This window comes from Apus apus, chromosome 5, assembly GCF_020740795.1.
Source record: "Apus apus isolate bApuApu2 chromosome 5, bApuApu2.pri.cur, whole genome shotgun sequence".
NCBI lineage: Eukaryota > Metazoa > Chordata > Aves > Apodiformes > Apodidae > Apus > Apus apus.
The window spans coordinates 59,884,241-59,905,325 of NC_067286.1; the positions used below are offsets into that span (position 1 = coordinate 59,884,241).

The 21,085-nt window shown below is 45.5% G+C and overlaps 1 protein-coding gene across 1 annotated transcript in view; it reads right to left on the reverse strand.

Annotated features, from left to right (window-relative positions):
- Positions 1-19,246, reverse strand: part of PRKCH (protein kinase C eta) — a 118,162-nt gene extending 98,916 nt beyond the window's left edge. Inside the window, exon 1 of the mRNA XM_051621887.1 lies at positions 18,849-19,246. Coding sequence (XP_051477847.1) covers positions 18,849-19,208 — 360 coding nt within the window. The 5' untranslated portion in view covers positions 19,209-19,246. The remainder of the gene's footprint in view (positions 1-18,848) is intronic.
- Between the last annotated feature and the right edge of the window lie 1,839 nt (positions 19,247-21,085).

The window sequence follows — 21,085 nt, forward strand, 5'->3', positions numbered from 1 at the left end:
CCACATGCACATACAAGCAGAGCTTTAGCCTTAGCTCTGCTGCCCATAAATTACTAAACATGCATCTTGCTCTGTAACACCATGCCTAGTGCCACCATGTCCAACCCATCACTGGATTTTCCTCCCAGCTCCTCTTGCCTTCCTTCTACAGCTCTTTTTATTTTTTTTAAGGGATGAGGGGAAAACCATGGATTACTTTTATTTCCTAAGAGGCAGATACTGACATCATTGCAGGACAGCTAAATTAAAGGATGGCAAATGAAAGGCTTCATTTTCAGCTGTTTGAACATTTGATTACAGCAAATATGCCCATGCACACATTCAGTACCTGGTATCAGGCTACTGGCCACCTGCCATGTATGGAAATCTGCCTGCAGGCACCTATACATGTACTTGCAGGTAAAAGAGGGTGAAAGTGGGACAGGGTCTCTGCTTTTGAGAGGACTTAGGAGCTTCGACAAAACAAACAAAAATTATCTATTTCCATTCCATGAACAGTAACAATAAACAGGTCAATAAACCTCAACAACCTGTTATTACCGACAAAACAAAAACCTTTCAACAGCTGCAGAGCCCTGGGACACCACTTTAGCTATTATATTGTGGACATATGAGCTGCAAAAGGATATTGCTGACAGCTCAGGTTTTAGGTCTCTCACTGAGTACACAACGTAGAAAATGCCACTTCCCATCTCCAGGTTTTGGATATGATCAACAAATGTGTTTTCCCTGTCAGATATTACCTCAATACAACTTGGAGGAAAAACCAGGAAGTTGTGCCAGTTTAGCTGTTTACAGCAATGAATATATCACTGATGGGTGCCAAGCAGGCAGCTTGGTGGCACTTCCCATTTGGAAACACTCCAAGTGCCGTAGCAATGAGCTGGTGAGCAGAGCTTCCTCAAAGTAAACCACTGACATAGCTGAGCTTAGCACTGAGGCAATGACCCCTTATGAGGAAAGGGTGGGTGAGGGCTAGAGAGGGAGCAGGCCCAGGTAGCCCACCCACCAGAGACCTGGGTTTTGCCCAGAGAGGAACAGAACAGGCACTAGGTGAAAATACAGAAGGAGAAACAAAAAGATTGGTCAGAAAAGAAGATAACAATGCTCTGAGTCTTGAGGAGACTTTCAAGGCATGGCATTCACCTGCAGTTTTAATTAACCTTATTAACAGATCTAGTCAGGCTTATGAATCATTCATGATTTCACAGTAAGCAGCAAAGTCTGCATCACTGTCTGAGTTCTATGTCCAAGGCACCCTTTGGTCACCCAGGGATCATCACTGCACATCTATATCAGAAGAATGCTGTGTAATTCAGGAGGAACCCACTGGGTTGTACAGTGTCAGAGAGAGCCCTCAATATCCTCTTCATGGATCCAACCCTAGGAATTGTGGACCTCTAAGCCAGCTGTAATGCTCTGCAAAGCACCCCTCTGCAGTTGTCTCCCCAGCACCTTCCTCACTTACATACTTGCTCTGTTCTCCAGTATCCAGTGCTGGGAAATATTTTCTTGTTATTCATAGGTTTTATTGCATAATCCCAAACTTCCGTGAAATGAGTCTCATTCCAGTCTCCATTAGGTGTGTCACTATCTCTAAAATATCCCTTACTACATATTATTAATTTGGTGCACTGCTGCTTTTCCATTTTTGTCCAATAGCTCTTTCTGCTTTCTAAAACCAGGTCGCAGCTGATGAGATCATGAACCATTAAAATCCATTAGTCCTCCAGATATAATCCATCAAATTTCTCACCACCCCACATAGAAAGGGGGAAAGGTCACAACTTTCTGCTACCTCAACTATTTCTGTCAGAGACTCATTTTTGAAGAGCCAAATCCCATCTTCTTAGCAGCTAAAAAGTTAAGGCCTGGTGATATAGCAAAAGGAAACGTGATGGGAAAGTCCAGCTATTCATAGTGCTTGATTACTACTAATGGGTGCTGTAAAACAGAAAAAAGATCCTGTAGTGAGATGTGATAAGCATCTTGACCCCTGCAGCCTGATGGCAGGAAACTGGGGTCCCACGATACAGAGGTTCAAATGTAAACCAGAAACTCTGCAGAGGGCTTGATTTGCAGGCACTTGCCCTCTTTTTCCCTTCAACACCAAGATCTGCACTGAGCAGAGGGCCTTGCAACACCCAATACTACACTGTTAGGTTAGCAAATGGTTTGTCTGCTGCATGAGGGAATAACAGCTCTGTGCCCTGATCATCATTCAGCTACCCCAGCCTGACTACAGCACTATGCTGGGGACAGCTGGAACCCCAAAAACATGGGTGGTAGGCCCAAGAGAACCTCCCTGCCAGGTAGGTCCACAGTGCTTCTTTTCACCCAGGAAAGCTCCCCATGCAGGCTGCCACCCCCTTGTTTCAACCCTGGTGTCTCATTCCTACCATGGTGTTGCTGTATCTCTCTTACAGGCAACAGGAGGCATTAAAGAACTGCACCTAGGAGGTCATGCACATCTCCACCTCTTCAGCTGAAGACCACAAAGCCCCTCGGGCTGCTGAGAAAACCTCACACTGTCAATTTTATAGCTAAGGCAAGCAATGCATGGGGATGGCAGGAGCAGAGCTAGAAACAACAGAGCCTGTGGTCTTCAAAAGCCTGACCTAGCACATTTTGTACTGGGGAGGGGGGCACACAGCACCACCACCTCTGTCAATATCACTATGAATTCACTTATGCACAAAAAGAAGTTATCAGCAGCATTTGTGACAAAACATAAGATTCCAAATGACACATCTCAGTGGCATGCCAATCTCTAGAACTACAGTTACCATCATGGATATCCTCATTTAAAGCCTTAACTGCATTACTCATCCTTACTGAGGATACAAAAAGGGGACATTAATACCAGCAACTTTTGAAACCCAGATCCTGGCATGGGCTGTAACACTATAGAGAATCCTAAGCCCCTATGCTCTGACCATTCTTTCCAGACCTTGAATTAATCACAGAAACTTCGGTCTTCCTCCTCTCACTTGCTCATCTGGCAGATTCTTAAAACTGAAACTTTTGAGGACTAACACTTATATCCAGTCAGTATTAACCCATCACATCTCCTCTCACACTCCAAGCTGCAAGATGATCATCCTAACGATGAGACAAAAGGATGAAAGGCAAACTATCAAATACAGGTGGTCTCTCACAGGAGAGAATCTTCTTGGTACACAGGGAAAAACGAAGAGGAAGGTTAAAAATCCTTTAGCCCATGCACTAACCCCTTTCCCATTCCCTGCCAACAGTTTTATGAAATTGTTTAATATCCCTGGTGCACAAATCCCAGAATATAATGTAAAAGCAGTAGCAGTTTCTGCCTGCATAGCCCATTAGATGTTTCTAAAGGTACAAAAAAAATTATAATAATAATAATAATAATAATAATAATAATAATAATAATAATAATAATAATAATAATAATAATAAATGTATATATAATCTGTAAAAGGAGTGCCAAGGCATGCACTCCTCCAGCATTCCTGAAGGTATGATGCTTGCTCCTGGTGTCCAGATGTTACTGCTCACATTTCCACTCTAATCCCATGAGGTCCAGCACTGGGAGTCATAGTCAAGTCTTTATACAGAATAAAGAATGTAGGTTTGGATCCAGAACGCAGCTGACAACACCCAGAAAGGACATGCCATTGCCAGCACTTGCTTTGCCAGGTTAGATCACATCCTACTTGTATACTGGGTTTTGTTTGTGGGTTTGTTCTTCTCTTGTTTGTTTGGGGTTTTTTTGGTGGGTGGAGGGGGAAGAGTATGATAAAAATATTTCTTTAAAACAGTAGTTAAAGCAAAAGGGTGCGCAGATGAGGTTCTTCATAGTGAATGACCCGAGGTTGTATATTTGCAAAGAAAGGATTAGGGAAAAAAAAAAAAAGTCCTGAAATCCTGAAGCCAAGCACTGCAGTAAGAGACAGGCTGTCCAAGACCAAGCAATTTTCAGTCCCATCAAGTCTATGATTACAATTTTCCTCATCTACCTCATGAGAGACATGATCTCACTACCCGCTTGTGACCATAAAGTCATAGCTGTAACTCCAGCAATTAAGTTGAGATGGGAAGAAGCTGAAAAGCATCAGCCTCCAGCCTTCCCCAGGCCACCGGATGGGTGACAAGGCACCGTGTCACCAAGATATGCTGTTCAGCTGACCAGCCATCTGCCTCCAGATGAAGAGGAGGCACTTCTGGGGTTTGCGTGCAACTGCAAGCTGACAGGCAGCTTGCTGACATCTACCAACATCTACCATCTTGTCACGTATTTCCCCTCTTTAATATCTCTTTTTCCCTTTCCACAGTGTGGTTTCAAGACAAGGGAGAACTTCTTAACCACTGTGATCAAGATGTGACTTGGATTAAATAAAGGAGGGCAGAGAGGGAACCCAGAAAGGGTCTGTGGAGGAAAAGGTCAGAACTTGAGTGGAGAACTTGGTTTTGCTCACATGTCAATCAAGAACATAACCTGATGCTGATCACACTTCCCATCCAATGCTCAACATCACCTGCAAAGCTGCAGACTAATGTTCTTCTCTTCAAGCAGATCTTTTGCTGGGGATCACTGCAAGTCCAAGCACATGGCAGTCCTAGGTAAGTCAAGAGCAGGACAGGCTCCGTTACAAGGCCATCATTTTTAGGACAACTGCTGTCATGTTCCCTCCTTGATAAATACTAAGTTTCTTTGTGAATGGAAGTCCTGGCATTTTATGTGTGACACATCCAGTGTTGCATGTGCTTGATGTTACAAACACACATGCTTCTAACTCCAGCTCACTAGCTAATATGTTTAAATACTTCCCTACCTGGATGGCACTGCTGTTGTGGACCTTGTGCTCCTCTTCCCATTGACAAACAACCCTTGCAGAGGGGGAACACACTACCTTAATTCCCAATGCAATATTTTATTCACTCCAGGAAAAAGTCACATCTATTTGAGTGTTATAAACTTAACCAGAGAGCTTTTGCCAGCTGAGGACAGAAATCCCTTGGAGAGTACTTATCTTTGAAAATAAAATCAAGTGACTTCTCTTCTTTAAGGTTTACCAAGTCCTGTAATATAAAGCCATGAAGCCAGTCAAACAGTTCCTCTCCTCTGTCTGAGCAGGACACTCAGTAACAACCTTGGGGGGAAGAAGATGAAAGAGATAAACAGTCCCTCTAGTGACAGCCACACATCCATTACAAACACAGTCCCCTAAGAAAGAATATAAAACACCTAATGCTGTTCAACTCCTAAAACACATGATATTGCAAGAGACCTAGAGAAGATTACAGAAATGAAGACTTAGATCCTAAACTAGCTGCATTGGAGCTGCTGGCCAGATCCTTACCACCAGTGCAGCGTGAGTTTCAGCTTTTTATGAATCTAAGAGATTGCTCATGCAGCCCAGCAGCACTTGTTCTGGGACATTACCACACACAGTAATATGAAGCACTGGGGTGGTTTTGGATACTGAGATAGAAAGTCTGAACAAGTAATGACCCACTGGAAAATTCATTGCAAAAGATGGAAATACCTGGTACTCTTCAAACACCTACACGTTCTGACTGTGGCTTTGAAGCAAGCCACAACACTCTCTATTGTAAAGAGCACCGTTCCTGTGGAAAGAGTTGCTTAATATTGTTAGAGATGGAGTAAGAATAAATACTAAAGGTTTTCAGAGTTTTGCAACTACCAATTTGCTGGTTAAAAAACACATATTTAAAAGGGGGGGGGGGGGGAAGGACCTGTTCTTATTGTTGACAGTAAAAAAAATATCAAGCAAATATCTTTAAAGAGTATTTTTGTGCATAATTTTAAAAAACAAGCAAAAGGAAAACAAACAAACAAACCATTCATCTACAAATAAAATTTTGTATGCCCAGGACTATTAACATATGGACACTGTCTTGTCAACCTAGAAATGAACCACAAGACTTACTCTAAGAAAATGCTGATGAGCTTTTTTGAGGTCGGGAAGATTGTTTCAGAACAACCTTTCAGGGGCACAGGGGCACTGAAGGTTGTTTTAAATCGAGCAAGCCTCAGCTACTCTTTTCTCACCCAATGCTCATGTTCAAAACAGGAACAGGAGCTTCCAAGATGTTACTAAAATAAGAAGTGGCATTGCTTAAAAACAATGAGTACTGCATATCCATCGCTGAGACAAGTCTCTTTGCAGTAAGCTTATTTATATATAGAAATAAATCCACTGACCTCGTATTAATCACAAACACTCCTTTCTCTATGACAAAAGGAAATGACAAACTTGCAAGGACACATCAGAAACTTTCTGATATCACGAGCCAAAACATGTGACAACTTGAATAATAATTGCTTCTCTTAAAAAAGAAAAATAATTTAAAAAATCCACCCTGACCCTACAATTTCATAGAACCACAGAATGATTTGAGTTGGAAGGGACCTTAAAGACCATCTAGTTCCAACTCCCTGGCATGGGCAGGAAAACCTCCCACCAGACCAGGTTGCTCCAAGCTCCATCCAGCCTGGCCTGGAACACCTCCAGGGATGGGGCAGCCACAAATTCCCTGGGAAACCTGTTTCAGTGTCTCACCACCCTCACACTAAATTTCATTCTTGTTAAAATCAGAAAGGTGCAATCCTAAAATTAACCACCTGATGATTTTGGGTATAACTTCAATTCTCCACTCTTAAGCTTCTTTTAAAACTCTCTAGTTCTAAAGTTCTTATTTCTAAGAGTTTTTACCCAATTAAGTGGTAACCAGAGGGAAAAGAACCAGTCAAAGAGATTACAAGCAGCGCTAAGCGAGAACTGAGATGAGTGTGTGTTGTGTCCCGCCTACCCCACAACACAGGCATTCACAGGCATTTCAACACCACGAGCACCAACATCCTGCACCCTGCAGACGTGCAGCCCCAGACAAAAACTGCTCACCCAAGACACACTAAAACACATGGCTTTCAAATGCCCCTTCCATGGAACTTTGGTAGCATCAGAGTGGGGTTTTATACACGCCCAACGCTGGTTGCAGTTCATTGCTGGCAAGAGCTTAGGGTTGATTATGAACCGAGAAATCATTAACCAAGTTCTTCAGTAGATACAAAATAAAGGGGAAAACCACCTGGGTATCAAAGTTTGATCAAAAGGAGATGACTGTCCCCAGGCCCCCTCCCCCAAAGGCAGCCCCCCCTTTTCTTCCGGCTGTCACCCCTCCTCCGCAAAGGCAGCAGAATGGACGCTGCTTTCACACGACACCGAAACCACAGCTCACAGCCCACCACGCTAACTCGCTTGGCCTTTGGCTGCTACTCTATCTGGCAAGCCCAGCTGTGAAACCGGGCAGCTGAGAAGCTGAGACACAAGCAGGAAGCACTCTACCTCTCCTGCTGCAGTGACTGCTCACAGGACAGAGGACAAGAAGCTGCTGGGTATCCCCCCAGATATCTGCCCTGCACAGATCACCAGAGCTCGTAAGTCACCAACCTGCTGAAGAAGTGCTCGATCACGGTCATAGACAAAACCCATTCCTAGTCTGGATGACATTGCAAGCATTCACTCAAACGAAAAGGGTTTCATCCATGCAAGGCCAGGGTGGATGGGGCTCTGAGCAACCAGATCCAGTGGGAGGTGTCCCTGTCAATGCAGAGGGGTTGGATCTATATGATTTTTAGTCCCTTCCAACCCAAACCATTCTATGATTCCATGATACTAACACATGAACATATTTCATCTATAAGGGGCTGAAAACTATTATGTGATGATGTGTAGAATGGCCTGATGTTTTGATGCTGTATTCCTCAGCCTGCCAGATGTTCCAGAATCCAAGAGTTTGCTCTACCTTTCAACACTGTCACTCCAAGATGATGACAAGCCCTAAGGACTTGGACACAGCAAGTCCTGGCCTGCAGAAACAGCACCACAACAGCAAATACAGGGGTTGCACTGTCCTTCAGGTAGAGCTATTGATCTTAGACTCAAGAACATACAAGAGAAACCACACCTGCTTCTGTAACATTGCTGCTCATTTCTTTGGTCTGCCAAAGACTCTTTTTGTCCCTTAAAGGGAAGAATAAGGCCTTATTGTCTGGGCTCACTAGTGCAACTCTAGAACTTGTTCCTTTCTTGGACATAAGCACAATAAACTTGATGCTCTTTGAGGCTTGTGCCAAAAACCATTCAGCAAGATTTTGCAAAGGAAAGTGAAATATGTTCCTTCCTAGACTCAAGAAGATGGGGAAAAACTCTATTATCTTTATTGGTAAGACAAGCTAAATATTACTTGAGCTACTTATTTGAAAATACGGTCAAAATTAGTTACTATCATTAAGTACTGATGGAGTTACTGGAATAGGAGCTAATTTTTTAGAGGAAGATGGCTTATCCCAGCACAGCTGGGTTTCTATCAAGTTTTGCTCCACTCCAAACCAAGAACAGCTTAGTTAGTTCCATAGCAACTGCTAAACCAACACAATTATCACTCACTACACTAAAGAAAACTTAATAAACCAGCATTTTTTTCTTAGCATATGTAAGATGCCACACCAGGAGTCCCTTGCAGAAACAAGAGCCTAAAACTTTTCAGAGGGGAGACTGCCTGTAGGGTCATTTCCAACAATCTCCAGTAGGTTGCCCTCCCTCACAAGACAGTCTTGTGTGAGTACCCAAAGCTCCTACGCTGGACTTCTACTGTTAGTAAGTAAACAAATAAGTGATAGGTGTGAGGCTCCATCTTGCAAACTGATTATCAATAGCAACACTCCCACAAAGTCCTATTAAAAGATGGAAGTTGACCCTACATATTTGACACCACTGTAGCTTTTTTATTAGTGTGTTCCACCTGAGTAGCTTTGGCGAGAAATCCCAGCACGGATTTGGACTGCACAGGAACATTTTCCTCACATGACTATATTTTCTTCCAGTCTCCAGAGCAAACTGCCTTACAGAATAAATTTTCATTGAATATATTAATGTTAGATGCCCCAGTCTGAGATTGACCTAGATAATTAACTTGTTGCACGGAAGACAATTCCTTCCTCTTTCTGGGAGCTCCATGAGCACTCACTGTGCTCAATAAATAATATACAACCCAGCCATCATCATAAACCCTTGTTGTATGCAAGATGGAGGGAAGAAACGTGTCCAGTTCTTCTCCCAATTAGAGCAATGTAAGGCTGGCAGTGTAACTCCATTGATGCCACTGGGAATCCACTGGCAAGCCAAAGCAGAGGCAAGGACCAGGCTCCTGTTCTGAAATCTGACAGAAGAGACAAGCAAGCTTTTTATTCTGATAAGTGACATTTTACAACAAGAAAGGAGGAAGACAACTTTCACAACGTTATCAAAAATAGATGGGAGAAAGAAGTGAGATGTTGCGAGCACCTTCTCACGGATTGTGACACAGTTCAGAGGTGAAGAATAAGAATTAGGTCCCGCTGCATGAAAGGTTTCTCCCTGTCTTCTTCAGGTGTAAAGCATTTCAATTTCAAAAGAATTAAAGGGTTACAGATAGAAGAAAATATTCAGTATACTGATCTCCAGATTTCATCACTTAGAAGAACGTATTTTTTCCTCTGCTCTTTAATCCTGGTAAAAAAACAAACAAGCTGTAGGACCGTGTTTACCAAGGAATGTAGATGCAGGAAGAAGTGGGAATTCAAACACGATAAACTTGTATTTCATTAGTTGTTCCTGATCTAGAAGACCTTCATTATTCTGAAGGAACTTAGCCCAGAAATTGCATACATTTAGCACAGGATGAGCACACTGACCAGTTTAGGCGGAGAGAATCACCCTAAAAAACTAACTTGCATGTAGACAAGCCAACTCCAATGCTATCAGACAGCATTTATTTGCAAATATTTTGTCAGATAAAAGCACACAGGAGTACAGACATCCCATACTGGTTTTTACTGTCCTAGTAAAACTGTCACCGTGTTTCCTGTCCAGACCATGGAGTCAGCCACCTTCAGCAAACTGACACAACCCCAGATGATCTTTCTGACAGCGCCTGTCTCTCTCTGACTCATACCTCCAGCACTCAGCACAGTCATGGCTGGTCCCTGCTTGAACCTACTACTGGATCTATAAAACTGTGAAGGATGGCAAGTATTTTCCATCCAAAAGCAACAAAAGGATTCCCAAACCGAGACACCATTGCTACCACAGGAGGTTTAAGATACTAAAGCAAGAGATCTATATGTAAACTTTAGTTGACAAGTGATGCTTTACTTACATGACATGGTAAAATTGAGAAGCACAATGCAGCACTATGCTAAAATGGAGACCAGTGACAAAAATTCTTAGAAAAAAACCAACACCAAGCAAAGGCAAAGCAGAAACCACTGAGCTGGTCAAAGAGAGAAATGGAAACCAGAAATTATGTAGAAAGGTATAAGCTGCTTTTTCAAACCAAATCAGACCAGCTGACAAGTCAAAATCCTGCCTCTGAGGATGGCTGATACTAAACATAGGAGACAAAGGCAGGAAAAACACCTCAGTGTTCAGATATGGAAGTACCATCTCAAACCTCTCCTCAGCCCCTAGATGCACATTGTCAGACTAATATGGCAGCATAATTCTTATTACGAGGTGTGATGTCCCGGGACAGGACATTACGTAGCTTGTTTCTCACATCCTCCACTCGCCTCCATCTAAAAGTTGGTTACCAGGCTCTGCTGATCTGTCAAATGATTTCAGACTGCAAATGATTTTATCAATTTATTAAAAAAAAAAACAAAAAACACCACACAGGAGACACGCAATATTCATACACCAAATCACACATTTAAAAATATGCCTCACGTATTTTCTTCCTCTCCTCCTTTTGGAAGCAATATCTTTATTGCAATAGAACTTTAAAAAAAAGGTTAAAAAAAATTCCACTAACGCCTACACAGCATTGTCACGTTGGTTAAAAAAACAGATTGTTTAATCTCCCTCTGATCTCACAAATTGAAGTCAGCCACCAAAACTGCCCAGCTTTAGTTTCTGCACCAGTAATTCATCCCCTCTCTGTTCAACAGCAAGGAGACCTCTCCTGGAAGGAGTCTGGAGAGCTGCCACCATATCACTGATACAAATACAATACAACTCACTCATGAAACTCAATACTTATGAAACTTGGCAGCTGAACACCATGAAAAATTCTATGTAATGTCATCTACAGGTTCATACTCCACTCCCTCCTCCCCTGCCAACACGGTTTCGTATTGGCAAAGCTCGTGGGTAACTCCAGTCACAGCAACATGCTCTTGCTCCAGTGCCAGCTGCACCAACCCAAAGAGCAGGTCTACACCATGCAGTAGAGCACAGAAATTCCCACTCAGTGATAAGGATGGCCAGTGGACAAGCTGAAATCTTATCCCAGACCTGAAATCCCAAACTCCCTGTGTCTGTTCAGCCCAGGGCTGTCATCCCTCCCAGGCTGGGCTCCATTGGTTTCCAAGGTGGCACTCAGAGAAGACAACCCTGGATGTCACACAGAGAAGATACCAGCATCCCCTGCCTGCAGCAGATGCACCCATCTGTCTTGAAGGCTGCATCCCTCCATCAGGACATGGATGACTGGTGGGGTAGAGCAGAAGAGGCTCTCTGGAGATGCAGTGGGTCCTGCAAGGAAGACTGGCTGAAAACAAGCTGGTGGCTGTCAGAGCAACACTTGTGCCTGCAACCTGTCCCCTGCCCCACATCTGAGGAGCCCTAGGAAAAGGCAAAGCAGGGAGCAGGCCACCAGCTGGTCAGACTGCTCTGGCAGGCCTGTGGGATAGATCTGGTTATTGATTAGATGCCTCTGGTCTAGAATAGCAAGGGCAGAAGGGCACAAAAGGCCTTGCAGGCGCAGGGAAAAAGCAATTTTTTCCATCACCTTGAGCCCAGTACAGACACCGAGATTTTAGCACCGAGTATCAGTAGAGCCCAAACTGCTGCAGAACATTTGCTCTTGCACAGCATCGCACCAGTGTGGTGAAACCTGCCTCACATCTGCTCATGGTGCTGGCTTTCAGAATAAAACTGGATCGTTTCCTCAGCGACAGACCTCCCTGAGAGATGAGGACATCCCATGACATCAAAGAACACAAAAAGTCATTGGCATTGCAGAAACTGAAGTCGTTTGTCTGGCTTACAGTAAGTGGCTTAGCAGCATTAATCGGACGCTTCAGGATGCACTTTGTTTTAGATATGTATTTGCTACCTTTGATATCATTAAAAAGCAAGTCTTTCCCTCACAACCATCCAGGGCTTCTTGTATCAGCACATGGTCATGGCTCAAGAGAGAAACAACCACCTGGTGAGCTCCACCAGAACATGACGCCAGGATAGTTACCCAGGACACCAGCCTAGTTCACTGCACAGCCCCACAAATAAGGCAGGGGTAGAAAAGGCAATCAGAACAAAGATTGCTTACTGTCTCCAGAAGAAATTAAGTCTGAGCATGGTTTGACACATATTAGTTGCATGCCTAAATAGGCTGAGATTTGGGAGGCAAGAAGGTGCCGACACCTGATCCAGAATCCTTTACAAAAGCTGCCATGAACTCATTTCACTTGATAAGTTTTCTGCTCATCTTTTTCTCCATGGTTACATAAAAGGTGCCCGATTTCTTGATTGTATTGGCAAAGCACAATAGTTGCAATGAAGCCTAAAACATCAAAAGAGCTTTAACAGTTTGCAAAGGGTGGGAGTCCTATTCACTTCAGTAAGGGATATGCTTTCATATTGAATTACACTGTAAATCAGCAGACTTTCTAATGGCATTTCAATAGTTTAAGTGGCCCCCTTGACAATCTTTTCTGCAGGGTTTATTGCCTATAAGCTCAAAATGGCCAGAAACCAAATCATTACTCAGAAAATACTCCAAACAGAAAGTCTCAGCCTGGATGGAATGGATTTTTACAGAAAGACCTGTGGTAAAAGTTAAATATAAAACATGAACAGAGTGAGGTGAAGCCTGTAGCGTGGTGAGAGCAGGGCTGGGGACAGAGCTTCCTGGGGTGCTGGGCTCCCTTGTGCTGCCGTCACCCTGCTGGCCTCCTCCCACACACACAGCCTCTCTGAAAAGAGCAATCCCAGGGCTGGGGGTGCAGGTCTGCAAACACCTTCTGGAGCTTCTTCTGCCATGTTTAACAGTGCTGGAGGAGACACGGGCATCAGCCCTCGCCCTGCTCCCTCTCTCCCAGAGCAAGGCTTGCAGGTAATTCAGTGGCCACACCACCAGCTGAGCAACAGGCAGCAGCAGAAATAGAAAGCTAACCCTGGCATCAAAGTCAGCCCTGCACCCCAACCAACACATTAGCAAGGGCTTCGACAAGCAGCTCCAGAAAACCCTGTGTGACCACACGAGCCAGCTGCTCCACCCTTTGCCCAGAAGCTGCCACCAAGCTGGAGAGCCAAGACACCAGTGCACGGGCTGGCAGGCTAAGGCAGCTCAGGCTGACGAGCCAGCTGGGTAGGGAATGGACTCGGCTCCAGATGGAAACCTATGTGCCCACCATGCTGCAGAGCCAGAGGACCTGGATACCTTTCAGTGGGATTTGGGCTGAGCTTTTGGCTTGGCAGCTGCTCTCAGGCAGGAAAGTGAGGTAGGGATACCTGCACGGCCTACCCCAGACAAACTGCACTGGGTGGCAACGCGTGCTCCTCTCCCGCACACATTTCCAGAGCCCTTCTCAACTCCAGCTGCAGCAAAGCGACAGTTCTCAAGACGCAGCTGTGGAAAAACGGAGTAAGGAACACACTAGAAAACTGGCACCACAGCAGGATCAAGCACCCAGCTGCATACCCTGCTGCGCCCAGTTCAAAATCAGGAGGTGAACTCTGGTCCCATAGACTCCTACTGGCATCCCAGTGGTTCTGACCACTGGGAACTGCCTCTTCTGTTTTCAGCAAATCTTTCCAGCCTAACACACACACAAGCAAAATGCCTGTGTCCTCCAAGGATGCTCACAGTTGCCAGACAGGCCATTAATTGGGGAGGAGCTCATGAATGAGTGAGAAATGGGACTTCTAACTAGCTCAACTTCTGATGCTGAAACAGGGCATTAAGTGTGCAGCTCTTTGTGACACAAGTCAGTTCTAATCATTCTCATCTGCCTTATCAGTAAAACTGTTATTAGCATCAAACACCCTAGGATTATTTAATGCCTGACAACAAAAAAATAAATCCATTATTCATTTATTATAGCTTTTGTTTTAGGCTGCAGGGCACACTCAGGTAGCCTTGGTGCACAGAATTCTGCTGGTTTTTGGAAGGCTTTGGTCGTAGGGCCAAAGGACAGCTGCACACTAAAGAAACAGAAGCTGAAATTCTGGTAGCTTTCAAAAACCATCTCACTTTCTGCAGGGGGTGTTTCTCTCCACTATTGCCATTCAACATAATAATATCATAATAATAACATATCAGTAATAATAATTACAGAAACAACTTTAAATTTGACAAGAAATAGGGAAAAAGCTTCGTTTACTCAAGCCAAGTTTGCCGTTAACGCGCAGTGTGACTTTGACAGAGATCAGAACCTGCACTGTGTACATGGTTCTGATGTGCATGGAAACAGAAATCAATGCTATTGCTCTTTATCTCAGCCTGCTAATGACCTATGGAAGGAGACACTATTTACTCCTGTGCTACAAACTGCAGTTAACCTCTCTACACATGGGCACAGGCTGATGCAGACACAAAATACTTTATTGCAAAATCCTCTGTCAACAGCTATAAATTTACTTTTTTTTTTTGCTTCCTAATGCAAGTTTTGCCCACCTAGAGAACACTCTGCACCGAAGCAGGAGTTAAAACATGAAGCAACCATACTGTATTTGACCTGCAGCACCCTGGCTCTCTGCCAAGGTCATGAAGCTCTGGGGAAAAAGCTGCATTCTCCTTTAACTCTTCAATTCAATGTTCGAGAAATACAATAGCATACAAACATGGGTAAAAGACTATTCTTTTTGCCTTAAGAAAGAAACAAAAAAATCATAGGAAAGGAGACAGGCACAAGAGCTCAAGTTAAGGAGTGCATGAGAATTATTTGTCTTAATCTCTTCCTGCACACGTGAGCAAAAGGTAACAAACTCATCAGGAAGTTGCAATTGGCTCATTAATCTTATAGTCCGTCTGTTATCTAATTTCCTTCAGTACACTCTAATAATTTCTAATTCAAGATCAAGCTTTAATTTTACCTCCTTGTTAAAGTCCTAGAAATTATGACATCTCTACCCAGGGACTAACAATTTTTACAATCATAATTAAGTCATTCCCTGGTAACAATGCAATTCAGTATCTGTAAACAGTGTTTCCCCAAGCTTAAAAAATTACTTCAGCTACTACATAAAACTCATAGGAATGATCCCTAAGTATTGTAAATATCTCCCCTTTCAGTTACAGCTCAGTACTCCAAAATATTTATGATGTTTCCCTGACGTGACTGCTTCCTATACTACACTCAGAGACAGTTCAAGAGGGGATACAACCCTGTAAAGATGCATGTCAAATAAAAAGATCTTAGTACACGCTAGACCAAAGTTAAATGCTTTAAAAGACAAGTTGCAGCCCTGATGTAAATCATAACAACTTTCAGATGGCAGCCAGCTTAACTCTCTGCTGTGTTGCACCTGGCAGGGTCACGCACACCTGTGTAAAATGCTACCATTCAGGTTTGCACAATTTCACACCCACACAGGAAAATGCCTCCCAGAAAGAACATGGTGCTGGAGAGATCACTCCCGGTTTTAACTACATTAAAGCATGCTGAAGGCAAGATGGCATTTAATTGACAATATTAATAAAAACTACTGCTCTGCAGCTTGACAAGTAAATATAAGAAATGGGAAACAGAGAGAAGGACCTTGAACTTAATAAGCTCTTGCAGATTTGATCTGTGTGGAATTAGTCAAATGGGTTTAACAGCTACTACACAAATTTAAAAATGTCCAGACCACGCTAATGTGTTTACTAGAAAGGTTTCAGAAACCAATCAAAATTGTTAGAAGGAAAAGGGTCAGTTTTGCAGAGCCTCTGGAAAATGGATTTTAATGCAGACCATAAACAGAGAACTCTGTCCCAGTACCCAGTGGGATGACTCAGGTTTATAAGTATTAGTGATGAGACAGTTCATGTCCATACATTTACTCATCTGCCTAAGTGTTTGGGGTCATAATTGCAGGGATTTACCTGCAAGTCATCTGGGAAGCACTGATACTTACACACCAGCTGCTCCTACTTGCCTCTTGCTGACACTTCCTGCAGTTCTCACAAAACATGCTGACCAATGTTACAACTAATCACTTTTTTTTTTTTTTCAGCAGGAGAAAATCCCCATTTCTAAACAGAGCAAGGTGAGCCTGAGAGCTCATGCTGAAACTTTCAGGCTAGCACATGAGCTGAAGGACTGTCCCAGGTAATTCCCAGCAGCTCAGCTCTCCAGAGGAAAGCCCTGCTCTGCTTGGCTGTTACCAATCCATGAAGCATTTGGAGTTTACCAATATATTGTCACCCTTTTCTCTGAGAAGTGAATGTAAAAATTCTGTTTCAAATCAAAATGAAAACTCATGCACAACCAAGTAAGTGTAAGCCAGGTTAAATCTGAGCATTCATCAATTTTCCCCTCACTCCATTCACTCCTTCCTTGCCTGTATGTGATTTTGCTTTGGGGATGGCAAAAGGACAGCATGAAGGATTTCCAAGTGGAGATGTTGTAAATCATCTACAAATCCATTGTGGTGTCTTGTATCGTGCCAGCGGTTCATGGACCTTGGGTTAGTACAAACCAGCACTTCCTATCCTTCTGATTGCACAAAACCCCATGACAGCCCTGCTGGATTTATCAAGACATATTAAATTATCAGAGCAAGATCCTGTTCCCTGTCATCATGTGATCCTGGCTGCACGCTATGTGAGATGCTAATGGAGCAAGTCAAAAGGGATGGGAGAAAAGCAAGGGAACAAAAGATGAGTGCTTTCTCAGTCCCCACTAAACTCACCCTAGTTGTAACCTTTAGGCACTGACTGAAAAGGAGAGCAGCAGCTCTTAGCCTCTGTCTATCTGCCCAGATGTAACATCAGTTTATATCAGGGTAGTTCAAAAACTCACTCATTTTCCACACATCAACTCCCAGGAGTTCATAAAACATGTGCTTCTCCAGCAGCAATAAGAAACTTCTCCCTCACCAAAGACCAAACAAACATTTCAGGCCACAGACTGCATCTGTCCTAAAAATCAGCACTGCAGCATAGATGAAACGGAAGAAACAGTGGGCCCCTGGACATTCATGCATCGACACCAGAGGCAATATTATTATAGATATTTTAGTAATATAATACTATGATATTTGCAACAGAGCAATCCACACGTAGCCAGATCCAGCACAACCAGGACTCCAGCCTCCTGAGAGGACAGGGCCTCTCTCAACAGCAAAGAGGAAACACCTCCAGCAAATCAAATACAAAGAAAACCCTCAAAACCACAGCTCTCTATCCTGAGTTCACTTCTTTCCCCTGGCTCACAGTGGTCCATTCTGTATTTAAAGCTGTTTTAGGACGAATCTCAGGAACAGTTTCTCTCCAGTGGCACAGTCAGCCTGGGAAGCAAATTCCAGTGAACTCCGCTCTGGCTGTGCTGTCAGGAGCAACACCTGAACCAACTTGTCTGAGGATAGCTTGGAGCCCTCTGTCCAACACAAAGTCAGATCAGTGACTGTCTGAGAGAGAACACCTTTAGTGCACAAACCTCAAGCCTATCCATAGGGTACCTAAGTACACCATAAGAAGAAAAAAAAAAAATAAATAGTACCAATATAGCCAAATTAATCAATCCTGAGACTGGCATTTCCCTGTAGTCACTGGAGAGGTGTAGCATCACACCTCAGTCCCAGACACCAGCTGAGAACAGAAAGCACCAGTGTTCTCCCCAGCGATACGATCAAGATGCCTATCTGCTCTCTACAGCGTCAGCTCTCCTTCCTCCACCTCTGGTTTTATTGTGGTGGTTACCTGACTACACGTGCTTCACTTCCTGGCCTCCAAAGTTAGTACCTATCTTAACCTCGGAAACTTGCTGCTCTTCTGAACGTTCTCTACCAGAAGAGATGCCTTTTTGTTTGTTTTCCTTTTAACCTAACACTACAAGCAAACTATCATCTGGATCAACACACTCACTTTCTCCTCCTTTTACAATACTGGCAGGAAAAGCACAACTTTAGAGCCTGTACTATTCCTTTCATTTATCATTACAACTAAGACATAAATTACGTTGTCTGGGCTGGATGCAAGTGACATCTACTTGGAAATAACCTAGAATCAGCTGTAAGTGAAACTGTTCAACCAGCACAGCTATGTACATAATAGACACAAGACTAGGCCTGCCATTCTGTTAAGAAGTCAAAGAAATTTACACACATGCATCAAACAATTGTGCAAGCATGTGTAGATCTGAACAGAAAGACATCCAACCCCAGGTATCCCAAGTTCCAAGTACATCTGTGTGCTAAGCAAAACAGGGAAGGTTCAGGATCGTGTGAGTCTGCAGGTGTGATTTGCTGGTCATGTATGAGAAATCTCTACTAGTCTACAAAGAGGAGAGACTTCACAGCACTCAGCTACCAGCAAGGTCCTGACCCTCAAGCTACGACAGCCAAGACCTTGTGTTCTTGGGGTTCTCTGAATGCATCAGCTGAGACAGCAGGTCTGAACAGCAGTCTAAGCAAATTTAAAGCAGCGGGGCAGAGATGCATGAAGGTACACCAGCGTGAAAGCAGACACACATGCCAGGCTGTGTGCACCTCTCCAGGCATGCAAAGACAAGCCCCAGCCTCGCCAGTACCCTCCGAGCACCTTCATTCATTCAGAGAGGAGCCCAGCTCCGGGTTCTCCGTGAGATAGCTACTCACCCAGCCTTCAAAGCTGTCGCTGGAGCCCGCGGAGCGCAGGAGGTCCTGGAAGTGCAAGGTGCAGTTGGCCACAAAGTCATCGTAGCCGATGGGGGTGTCATGGAAGACGGACAGCTCGATTTGATGCCCGTCGGTAACCGTGGCGGAGAACTCCTCGTTGTAGGTGGGTTTGTTGGTCTTCTGCTTGGTGCTGGTCTGCCCGATGCGCACCTGGTCCACGCTGACAGTCACGTAAGGGTCCAAGAGCTGGTAGCCCTTGCGGAAGAGCGAGTGCCGGAGGGACCAGCGGGTGGGCTGCAGACCCACCGCCTCCCCGATCCGCACCTTCAGGTACCCGTTGAACTTCATCGCTCCGGACATGGCCCCCCCGGGGCGCCCGGCAGCCGGCAGGAGAGCCAGAGCCCTCTCCCGCCCAGCCGGCCCGCCAGCCAGCCCCGCCGCGCCTCTTCAGGGGGCCGTGCGGCCGCGCCGCGCCCGCCCCCGAGCCATGCGGGGCCCCGGAACCGCCGCCCCCCCGCACCGCCCACCTCCCGCGGCCGCGGGCAGCAGCCCCGCCGCACGCCCAGCCCAGCCCCGCTCCGCTCCGCCGCAGCGCCCGGGCCTCTGCTGCCGAGGGGAGCGGCACGGCTGGGCTGGGCTCAGCACGGAGCGAGGCGGCGGGGGAACACCCGGGGCGTGGGACGGCGCCGGCTGGGGAGGAGCCGCCAACCCGAACGGGGCGAGAGCTGGGCGCGGGGTGGGGGAGCGGGCGGGACGGTCCCTTCCCGGCCCGGCTCGGTCCCTTCCCGGCCCGGTCCCTTCCCGGCCCGGCTCGGTCCCTTCCCGGCCCGGCTCGGTCCCTTCCCGGCCCGGCTCGGTCCCTTCCCGGCCCGGCGGTGCCCTCCGCCCTTAGCGCAGGTGGGGCGAGCCGGGAGGGGCTGCGGGGCAAGGGCTGCGGGGCGGGAGCGTCCCCCGCACGCCCTTCGCCTCCAGCTGAGCTGCGGCCCCTCCCGCCCCGTTCTCACACCTCGGGAAGGGGCTGAGGCTACACCTGGTGGGACCAGGCGTTAATGAATCCCAGCAGCTCGGTGCCTTGTGCTCTCCAGGAGGCGTCCTGCAGCAGCGTCACGCAGGAGCAGAGCGCTGAGCCTGGGCAAGGTGCACAGAGAATACACAGATGCGTGGCTTTTGCCGGGGAAAAGTTGGTTGCTCCAGCCCTGCCGCTTGGGGTTAATGGCCTGTGATTCACGTGGTTTTGACACAGGGTTTGTTTTGGAGTGGGTTTCTTCGGGTTTTTCATCGCGCTTAATGAAGTCGGAATGGAAATACTTTTAATTTCTTTCCGAGTTGACAGCGAAATGGCGTGGACTGAGTAGCAAACAATGAATTCCTGCTTTCCCGGTGATACTGTCTGGCCGGTGCAGTCTGAATTAGGTTGCAATCCCTGCAGCAGGAGGAGATGTGGTCATCTGAAGGCCCTTGCTGCAGCTGGACAGTGCCAAGGTTGGCTGAGAGCTTGCAGCCTCTTTTTTTTGTGTTTGTGTTTCTTTGAATCTTTCTATTTTTCCAGCCTATTTCTGCCCCTCAGCCCTTCATCTTTCACATCCTACCAATTCCCTAGCAGACTGCCTCCAGTTTCCTTTTCCTCCTTGCTCTCCTTCCCACACCTTTTTCTCCTTCTGGAGATGCTCCACATTTTGCAGGAGCACCAAGCCAAGGCTCCTTCCAGCCTCAGACAGAGCAAGGCTCCCGTTGCCTCCTCAGGAGAGAGCAGGTGGAACAGGTTCAGTAGGGTCATCATTCCTCATATGGAAGCGACAGTCCTGCCAGAAAAACTTGCAGACCCTTGCCCGGTCTCCTTGCAAGGCTTTTAAGTTCCTTGATCTGTCACTGTTAACTGGGGGGAGGGGAGGAAGTTTAAGAATTTGTTGAGCTTGATTAGGACAGTTCATCCTGGGGAGGAACACAGGCTTAATCTTAGAAATTGCCAAACCCCACAAAATCCAGGCACCACAGGGTCCATGACCTTGTCTCCAGGAGTGACCAGCCCCAGCTGTTCTAACAATGTATGGCCAAGCAAACACTGAGTAGTGTGTTGCCAAAGAAGTCTTCAAGATTTAGGGAATTTTTTTGCTAGGGTTGATGTTGATGTTCCTTCTGAAATGCGTTTTAGCATTAACAGTGCTCATTCTGGGTAGTTTTCTTCTCCCTACAGATACCCAGTCCTGTTCTTAATCTTCATACTTTCTTGGATTCCT